At 40.6% G+C, this 10931-nt stretch overlaps 1 protein-coding gene across 1 annotated transcript in view; it reads right to left on the bottom strand.

The window, feature by feature from the left end:
- Positions 1 to 1343: 1343 nt before the first annotated feature.
- The window catches only part of slc38a9 (solute carrier family 38 member 9), a 40752-nt gene continuing 31164 nt past the window's right edge, over positions 1344 to 10931 (bottom strand). The window contains exons 12-15 of the mRNA XM_037118098.1: positions 5862 to 5975; positions 5099 to 5247; positions 3760 to 3849; positions 1344 to 2983 (exon numbers count right to left, since the gene is read on the bottom strand). Coding sequence (XP_036973993.1) covers positions 2818 to 2983; positions 3760 to 3849; positions 5099 to 5247; positions 5862 to 5975 — 519 coding nt within the window. The 3' untranslated portion in view covers positions 1344 to 2817. The remainder of the gene's footprint in view (positions 2984 to 3759; positions 3850 to 5098; positions 5248 to 5861; positions 5976 to 10931) is intronic.

Genomic DNA, 10931 nt, shown 5'->3' with positions numbered 1-10931 from the left:
CGATGATCTGGATGGGAGTGGTTTCTGCGGCGCATCCGATGTCACATGACCTTAAGTTATCGTGGGAGCAAGGCGGCTGCAGAGCAGTTGCGCTGTTGCTCTCCAGGTACTGCACGACCCTAGACCCACCTTCAAGAGGTTACTTCTGATTTTAAGAATGTTCTCTGTTAAAATCTTGTGTGATGCAATAATTATGGTTTATTATGTATGATGATATGAATATTGATAAATGTATAATTAAACTTGTTACAATGTACATTTGTGTGTAATTTCATTTTTTTAAAAAAAATATGACAGTGAATGATGCATTTACTTTGTTAGCGGTTAAATACCCAACTGAGTCAATCAATTGCAGTATTAACGCTAACAAAGTTAGAGACAAGAAAGACAATGAAAGCAGCAAACCGCGCGAAATAATGTGCGGTCAACATGTCCGCTTATGGCCGAAATAGGTGAAACATCATAAAACATCAAACATCATCATATCCATGTCTTGCATCACAGTATTCTTTAATAGCAGTGTATAAGTCGTCACTAACAGTGCTCTTATTTTGAAATCATGTAAACGATGTCCTTCCGGTTCAGAGGACGGACCAGTCCAATCAGCGACGATTCCTGTCACCCGAGGCATAGACATAATATACGTAGACGCCTTATAGCGTGCTAGAACGTAATCCCGCGTCGCCGCCATCTTGGTTGGGTCTCCTCATTGTAGGCTAGCACCAGAGTCCAGAGTGAGCAGTTATGATCGTATTTTGTGCATTTTATGGTTGCAATAACCAGCGCAGTATTGTTACCAGATCGTGGGCGATTACCTTTCACAAGTAAGATTTTATTTTTTTATTTATGTTTTAATAATTTTTGTGACAGCGCCATGTATCATAACTAAATCTCTGCCGTTTGTAACCGTGTGAATATCTGGTGAAAATGCGGGAGGTTATGGTTATTGTAGTTGGGGATACACCTTCCGCAGTAGAAATAAATGCAGGGGGGTCACATTGGAGACCCATCCAAGATGGCGGCCGAAATGATATGTTATCTCCAATAGGCAGCGTCAGTCTATGAGGCATCTACGTATATTACGTCTATGGCCCATGCGGCCCGTCTATGCGTTTGTGTTTTTTGAAGTGCGTTTGTGTTTTCTGATTTGCGTTTGTGTTTTTTGATTTGCCGTTGTGTTTGCATTTGTGTTTTCTGATTTGCCAATGTGTTTTGCACTTCAGGGCCACCATACTTCTTGACTGAACTTATGTTGAGCTTCATGACGAACAGCCAGGACTACTCAAATTATTAGCTTTTGTTCTTCACACTGATAAATCTGATTAAAAGTGAACAGAAAACAGTTCTTTTTGACTGAAATGGTTTATTTTCATTTAAATATTCCCCTTTTTTACCTTATAATTAGTAAAATACAATACATTACATTAGGCACAGTACCCAGAAAATAAGCAAAATGTAAACATGTCAACAGTGTAAATCAACACAACTCGTACAAATTTAAAGACTGTGCCAAAAGTTGCTTCAAAAAATATGATGTTTGAATTGTTTATACAATCACAAATCTATTAATATATTCCCTACACCACACAGTCATAAAAATCTGCCTGTAAAGCCTTTAATGTACGAAATTTAAACCTGCAGTAACATATTCTTCATATTCATAGTCGCCTTGAGTGCGGTGGAAACAAGTTGTGACCATGGCATATTCATCACCTTTTAAGTTGATGTGTTGAACTTGTTACCAGAAAGTTGCTTATTTGGAGCAGTTACTAAGCAACATGGTCATTCTTTTGATTTATATTTGTGTCTACCTGATAAGACTTAGGGCTAAAAGAGAGTGAATATTAGACTATTTTTGGTCTCCAAAAACTCCTGGGGGAACGATCTGACCCAAAGTCCATTGTGTTGACTAGTTAGAACCTAACTATTCCTTCTGCCATTTGGCGCTGAGCAGGCAGTGTAAAATGTTCTTTTGGAGCCTTTTCTCTAAAAACAGCTGCCTGCGGTGGACTAAAACAATTCAGCAAAAGCAATAGGAAAACCCAAACAGTGAGGCTAAGGTCAGACAGCAAAATGATAATCTGAAATTCAATACTGAGCTCTGTGAAAAGAGGTGAAGATTCTGTTGATAAATCTCTGTAGGTTCAACACGAAGGGTGTCATTGATTCAATATTATTGTTAATAATTGTCGACTCAAAATTTTATAGCATTGTTTGACTGAGATGTTGTCTGAAACTACATAAAAACAGAGATTTAACACAATTAAATTAACATTCCAGCAGTTGTGTTATCTCTCTTAATCGTGACCCCACATTACAAATGTACCTGCAAACTTGTTGCTGATGTTATCAATGGCATTTTTGGGCAGGTCTAGAATCCATTTAGGCAGGTATAATCAATAATCAACATAATGTAGGAAATGATCTAAAAGCAAGATTGTATCACTGAATGATCAATGGCTGGATTGCTTGAGGGAAAAAAATTAAATAATGCTATCATCAAATCAAGACAATGAAATCCAGTGATTCTGATAAAACTTACACCATTACAAATCACAAATATTCTAACAAAACAAAGTGTCTGATGTGTAATGTTATACTACAAAACAGTGATGACATCTGCTTGGCTGGAGAATGCTATAGTTTATCTGGGCATTTTTCTGGTGGCCATGACATAAATGGCATTATACATATTATGCATGATATGTATATTATGTAGATGTTTTGGACATCTACTTTCAGAGATTACCATCTGGTGGGAAAGGTGGGATGGAAATGCTTCTGAATGGTTGAGAGTGTCTGTGTCTCACTGCATCTCTACATGAAGAATTGAGCTAGCAGGTTAGCTACGCCTAGCACAATCAGGAAACTGTGGAAGAGGGCTGACGGCCAGCGGAGTATCCCCTGCCTTCTCAGGGAGATCATGTGGACTAAGGCAGGAAAGACAAACACTAGAGCCAAACCACATGTTGCTCCGGAAAACCTGCGAGGGGAGACAGATAGTTGATATCACAACAGAAGATTCAGTATGATAGGTTAACCAGCGCATTACACTAATGATTTAGGTTAAATCGTAAAGATGCCCCCATACAATTTAAATGCAAAGTCTGCAAGGAAAATTAACATTTTATTCCACAACAATGGCCATTCTGAACTATAATCAACACTCAAGTTTAGTTATTTTGTTGCATTAAGAATATACTTCCATGCTCAAGGGACACAAGTATTTTTTATTTTTTATTTTTTTTAGCAGAAGCCTGTAGGACAAGACAACGTGTGTATGAGGAACGTGTGCCTGGTTTGCCTTTGGACAGTGATTTCATTAAATCAGAGAGCAGAGCACAAAGTGCTTTCAGGTTGCAAAATTTGGTATTAGTGTTTCTGTAGGTGAATGATAACATCTAAAAAACATCTTAGGATGGTATCACACCAGTCGTGATGTTGTCACCATGTCATCTACATGACTAATCAGTAGACATCAACATTCTTACACGAGTCCTCTGTGATCTCAACCACACGTTATGTTTTATGATCAATCATGACTAATCACATCAACTCCTTTTGAGGCAGGCATTTTTGTGGATTAAAGCATGAAGAGATAGATATAATAGAGTAAGTGTGAACCATGCCACGGCTAGCTCTTTTCTGGTCCACAAAGACCACTACTCAGTAATTCCAGACTGCAAGGATAAAGCTACGGACCACTGAGTAACAATTAATTTATATTTAGTTCCTTTGGGAGAAATTGTTGGGACATACCTAATGATGGATCCAATATTGGGGTAAAACTTGGCCATCAGGACACCAGCTCCAACAATTAAGATGTTCAGAGTCAGAACATGGAAGAAACTAAAGAGACAGAGAAAAAAATGAAAATTTTGCTGCACACAAGACTAAAACAACAGTTACAGAGTTCAAATGAAATCATTTTGAAATACACAATTGAATTTCAACAAAATGATGGTTTATGAAAGCAAAATTGAACATATTTTAAGTTTCTATTGTTGATGTTGATTGTTGTGTAAATAACACTTTTCCGAAAATGGTGTTTCTGTCCTGCTTGTTTCATATTTAATGTTTATAATGTATTACATTTTGGAACTTAAGTTTCAAAACCTTTTTTTTTTTTTTTACTTAGGTACTTGTAGAATGACAGTGCCATCTAAAAAACGTACAAGAATTGACTGCAATTTCCTTACCATGAACTTCATATACTATGACTGCAGTTGTCACAATACCAAATGCTTATTATACAATTATCACTGGACAAATATTAGGATAATGTAATAACATTACAATATACAACATTGTTAAACATCTCTAACTGCCATTGCCACTGACAAGTTTCTTTTTTACAACGTAAAATGTCTCAGAAGACATCTTATTCTTTCATATTCAACTTTATGAATCCTTATAATAAATAAATAAATATCTATCTGTGATAAAAATGATCAGCAGTTTTTTAAACTCTCATTGAAATTGATATCTCAATACTCATCTCATCTAATTACTCCTTACTATCTCACTGACACTAGGTAAAAAAAACAACATTCAAATCTTATGAAAAATACAACATTTCCAAGGCACGAAATACTCTGCAGTGTAAATTATGTTTTTAAAGAATATAGCAAAACTTTGAGATAAGTCTGTCTTGAGCCGGTCATCCTTACAAACTAAGGTCCAAATGTACTAGTGCTTGTGGGATGCTTTCTGGCCCGGATATGTATCAAACAAGATGAATTGTCCACGCCCTTATTATATTTATATGAGGGGGATGAGACATGCTAAGTCAGTCTGATTGCACACTCCACTAACCTACAAATACGTTTCAAGTTTTGTGTGGAAAACTATTTGGGCTTTCATGTAAATATGTTCTAATTCCTGAGGATTCCAGAATGCACTGGGACACATCTAGAGAAGGAGTTAATAATCTGGAACTTAAATTGAGGCGTAGCAAAATTTCAGGCTAGAAAAATGTTACCACAAATTTAAAACACAGAGTTGTCAAAAATATCAGATATCATTATCAGTGTGCTGTGCAGGTCTACTTCCACAGAAAGACAAGAACTTGAACAATGATAATATTCTTCAGTGTTACCTGGGGTAATGACTACCAAATATCTGGCCCATCATCTGGACCCGCACCAAGTATCCCAACAGGGGGTAGACTGTGATCATCTGGAACAGCAAGAAGGTCCGAGCTACAAACACCATCACATCACTGCTGGGGAAGTTATCTAAGAAGTTCTGCAGAAGAGAAGAAAGCAGTGGAGGGTCTGCAGTTCATGACACATCTACAAAGCTACAGTCAGTGTAGAAAACAATAGGAAAGCCGACTTTGTCTAACATTTCGGAGTTGTTCTTTTATTCTCAATTTTCTGTTGAACCACTCATTTGTGTTTCTGTATCCTTTCTCTGCTCCTTTTTATTACTCTAAACTGCTTTCTTTTAATGATTATAACCAAGCGTTTGGTAACAATTCTAATAATGGCAAAATAACAATTGCTTTAAGTTAATCATTTTGAAAATTCAATGAAGACTAACTGTAAATGCTGATTGTGCAGCTTAAACTTCATAAGAGTAAGTATGAAATAAAGACAGAAGCTGTAAACGCAGAATGCTGCAGCAATCACACAAGATAAAGTGCATTGAAGAACATTGTTACATTAATCACAATCATACACAATTAAAAAAACATGTTCAAGTTATGCATATTTGCAAATTTCTCTTCAAATCTCTCACTTATGAAATATTGTGGATGGTACACATTCTTGGATTGGAAGACCAATAAAACCTTTCATACATTAGCACCATGTGAGACAAAAAAAACAACAAGATAAGCAAATAAGTTTAAATCTCACTGGCTCAATGCAGTCTTTGAAGAGAGGTGGAGAAGGAAAGGCAGCAAAGATCAACACTCCCACATACAGATAGGTCAGCCCTACGAGAAGATAAGCCACGGACAGGTCCCGCACCTGAAAACATCAAATACAAACTTAATTTTTCATTTTAGTAATGGGGAAATGAATGGCCAATTTGTTTTGACTGAATTTAGTGGATAATTTTGATTCAACCAAAATATCACCATAACACATTTGTTCTTGCTCCAATTCAACTTGTGAAAAATGGAAGCAAACACAGAAGTGTTGCAGTGATATTTTTGTTGAATTAATACTGAGTTATTGAAAGCCCCAGACTTTGCCTCTCTTGCAGATTTGCAGACTCTGCAAGCATGTCGCAGGAAGTCCAGGAGTGCTGGGGGCTGTCTAAACCAACAATTTACAGTATTTAGTCCACACGAGCCCTCAACCAGACTTTCTGCAGACTCTAAGTCCACTGGGGGTGCAGACTTCACTGGACTTCCTTAATTTAACTACCTTCAATTCACAGCAATATACATTATTATGAATTTGTAAAAACAATTAATTTATTGAACTGTTACTTGAATCGTGATAGCCAGACATTATATTCTCCTAGATCACAATATACAAATATGTAGTATATAAAAATATAAATACAGGTTATAGAGGTAATGAAATGCATTTTATAATTGTAGTTTTTAGGTCTGTCTATCAGCAAATCTCATTAGCGTCACAGTCTTTTCTCCTTGCAGAATTGAGCTATGCTATGTGTAAAGCTGTTCAATGGGCCATTGTACCCGCTACACGTTTAACAGTTTGATGTAAGCCCTATGTTGGGTTAAGCTATGTCCAGCCTTGTGGTAAATAAATATAATTGTTGCACCATCCAAAAACACCATCACTCGCTTATAACTTGTACCAGTGGCCCTCAATAGGCGGCCGCCTATTTGTGGCCCCCGAACTGCTATTCCCTGACCATGTGTTTTGGTTGGGTCAGCACGTGTATACCAGGACTTGTATCCATGCCAACAATACACAGACAGCTGGGTCACTCGCTGCTGTGAGCGCAATTTTTAACTTTCACTTTTGTTTTGGGAGCAGTTCGCATATTGACATTTTGAAGGCTGTAGGAGCAGATTGCACGAAAATGGCGTGTTACAAGTTCACTGCTAAAAGAATAGTGGATGATGAAAATCGGCGATTGAGCAAGAATGGACTGAAAAATTTCCAACCAGCACAAGACCCATGTGCTTAATATGCCGGGAGACTATAGCTGTGATGAAGATTTCCAATTTGAAACGGCATTATAAGACAAAGCATGGGAATTTTACAACACAAATAAATGCACTGAAATCATCATATCAAGCTGCAAGCAGGATTCTTGTCACATCAACAACACAACAACAAAACGAAACAGAGTGCTCACTTAGCAACACACACCTGCACTAGGATCAACAGATCTCCTCTGGGAGTGCAAATAGCCGTATGTCACATCGCGGTGAGGTTGTCTTGTCTTGGGGTCTGTCTCGTGAATTTCATGTCTTATTTTGAAAGTAACTCTCCTCTCGTTTCAGGTCACTTGCCCTTCCTCTTGTGTCCCTGGTCTGACGTCATCCCTAATTCCTGATTGTTTCCACCTGTGTCCCCTTCCCCCCATGTGTAAAAAGTCTTTGTCTTCCCCTGTCTGCGCCGCCAAAGTATTTCGTCTTCCATGTCGTTTACCGAAGCCTTGAACCACAGTCCTGTTCCTTGCCCTGTTAAGTATTGTTCTTGTTTTATTTATCTGAGTTTTGTCCTCTCGAGAAGAGTGATTTTGAGTTTGTATTTTTCTGGTTAAGTTTTGTGTTTGAATTTTGAGATTTCATAGCTTTTCTTTTCTCCTCCTTGTGAGCGATTTTTTGTTGATAAGTTTCATAAGAAAGAGTAGATATTTTTCATAGCCCTTGTGCTTCCTCTTCGGAGAGATTTATTTTGTAATTTTGATATTGTAGTTCATTCCAAGAATAGAGTAGGTTTTCCTCCTGCGGGAGCGTTTTTTGTTTCTCTGTGTTTCATGTTGTTTGTCTTGTTTGTCACTCAGATTTTCATAGCCATTTTGTTATCATTCATTCTGGAGAGTTGCAAAAACAGATTAATAAAACTTGACATTACTTCTGCCTATACTGCATCTGAGTCCTCTTTCCTGTCCAAGCCTGACAGTATACTTTGGCCAGCAATGGACTCAGTAGAGGCAGAGTGACTCTCAGAGGTGCTGCGGACCCAGGAAGCTCGTTCAAATCGCCAGGAGGAGTTCCAGACTGCCATGGCTGCCAACATGGGACAACCCTCCTCCCAGATACAAGAGCTACTGGGACAACTCTGTCGTCAAAGCCCTGCCACTCCGACTCCGCCTTCTCCAGCCACCTCGGATGTACCAGCGTCTTCCGGAGGAGCCTCCTATAAGCTGGCGCCTCCAACTAAGTATGCCGGTGAGCCGGGACTTTCGTACGCTGGCAGCCGAGAGTGGGTGGAACAATGCCGCTCTCTACGACGTCATTTTGAAAGGTCTATCGGCAGATATTCAGGATCTGCTGGTGCCGCTAGACTTGCCCACGAGTCTGGATGCACTCATCGCCCTCGCTATTCGAACGGATAATCGATGCACACAACTCCGAAAATACCGCGAAGGGAAACGAGGCGACCGACATCGACATACGGCGTCGCAGGAATCAAGATGGCCGACTCCGCACCGAGCGTCTCCAGAAAATCCCCAGATCCGTCCCATCGAAGAACCCATGCAGCTAGAGAAGGCTTGATTATCCCAAGAGGAACGACAGAAGAGACGCCAGGAGGGAAGGTGTTTCTATTGCGGAGAAACCGGTCACCTCGTCAGCTCATGCCCAGCCAAAAGGACCCCGGTGGTGAGTTCAAATCAGGTCGCTAAGACTGCTGTTCATGTGCTCACTCAAGTTAAGCTTAATTCACTTTTTGACATGGATGTATTGATCGATTCAGGAGCAGATGAAAGTTTAATGGACTGGAACTTGGCCAAGAAATTGCACATTGCACTAACCCTTGTCTCTCCCTCCTCATCGTCCTTACGACTGCGCCATAGACCTGATTCCTGGCTCTACGATACCCAAGGGGCGACTTTATTCCATCTCCGGACCCGAAAAGAAAGCCATGAACGACTACATCTCCGCTTCCAAAATTTCCCAGCTTGGGATTAATAAAGTATATCTATCTAAAATAAATAAATACATAAATAAATAAATAAAAAATTTCCCAGCTTGGGATTAATAAAGTATATCTATCTAGTATATCTATCTATCTATCTTCCCTGAAAGCAGGATTAATTTGCCCGTCATCATCACCAGCGGGGGCCGGATTTTTCTTTGTGGGTAAGAAAGATGGCTCACTACGCCCATGCATTGACTATAGCCCGCTGAACGAGATAACTATTAAAAATCGATACCCCCTTCCACTGATGACTTCTGTCCTCGACCAGCTACAACAGGTAAAGGTGTTAACCAAACTCGATCTTCGCAACACCTATCACCTGGTTCGGATCCGAGAAGAAGACGAGTGGAAGACCGGCTTCAACACTCCCAGCGGCCATTATGAATACTGTGTTATGCCATTTGGTCTCACTAGCGCACCTGCTGTGTTTCAGGCCATGATAAATGACATTCTCAGAGACTTCCTGGACCAGTTCGTATATGTCTACTTGGATGACATCCTGATTTATTCTCCCGACCTTGCCATGCATCAAGACCACGTAACCCAAGTCCTTAACAGACTACTTGAACACCAACTGTATGTTAAAGCTGAAAAAAGTGTCTTTCATGCCAAGACTGTCTCGTTCCTGGGCTTCATTGTAGCCCCTGGAAGAGTTCAGATGGATCCGGCTAAAGTTAGCACTGTAGCCGAATGGCCCACTCCAGACAGCTGCAAAAAGGTTCAGCAATTCTTAGGTTTTGCTAACTTTTACAGGCGGTTTGTCAGAGGTTTCAGCGCGATAGCTGCTCCTCTCCATGCTCTTACCTCCACCCAGGTCCCGTTCATCTGGAACCCTGAGGCTGAAAAAGCATTTCGGGAACTCAAGCACCGGTTCACCACAGCTCCCATCCTCATCTCCGGACCCCCAGAGACAGTTCGTGGTGGAGGTAGATGCGTCTAATGATGGAGTAGGAGCAGTACTGTCCCAGCGGTCCGAAAAAGATGGTAAGATGCACCCGTGCGCCTTCCTGTCACGACGGTTGTCTTCAGCAGAACGGAACTACGACGTTGGCAACCGAGAACTGTTGGCCATTAAATTAGCGTTGGAGGAATGGCGACATTGGTTAGAGGGTGCCGAGCAACCTTTCATTGTCTGGACAGATCACAAAAATGTAGAATTCATTCGAAAAGCCAAGAGATTAAACTCTCGCCAGGCCAGGTTGGCGCTGTTCTTTAACCGTTTCTCTTTTACCTTGTCTTACAGGCCGGGATCCCGAAACGTAAATCCCGACGTGCTGTCAAGACTCTTTGATCTCGAGCCTAAGACCAAGCAAGCCGAAACTATCCTGCCACTGAACTGTGTGGTAGGAGTGGTGACTTGGCCTATAGAAAATGAGGTAAAGCAAGCTAACAGTGGAGTCCCGTCACCTCGTGGCTGCCCCGACGATCGTCTGTATGTACCTGCTGAGCTACGGCCACAGGTGATTCATTGGGCTCACACCTCGCTGCTTTCGTGTCATCCGGGGGTCAAACGAACCATGTATGTCATCTCCCAGAGATTCTGGTGGCCGGCTATGGAATCAGAGGTCCAGGAGTACATAGAGGCTTGTTTGGTCTGTGCTCGCAACAAAGCATCTTCCAAGGCTCGCACTGGACTACTACAACCGCTCCCCATCCAATCCAGACCTTGGTTGGACATTTCTTTGGACTTTGTCATCGGGCTCCTGGTCTCCTAGGGAAACACTACGGTCCTCACAGTGGTGGATCGATTTTCAAAAATGGTACGTTTCATTGCACTCCCGAAACTACCATCAGCCAAAGAAACGGCTGAAGTAATGATGACTCAAGTTTTTTGAGTTCACGGATTCCCGA

This window comes from Acanthopagrus latus, chromosome 12 (genome assembly GCF_904848185.1).
Source record: "Acanthopagrus latus isolate v.2019 chromosome 12, fAcaLat1.1, whole genome shotgun sequence".
NCBI classification, from domain to species: Eukaryota; Metazoa; Chordata; class Actinopteri; order Spariformes; family Sparidae; genus Acanthopagrus; species Acanthopagrus latus.
Note: the sequence above shows the minus strand (reverse complement) of the source record. Positions and strands in the feature narration are given on the sequence as shown.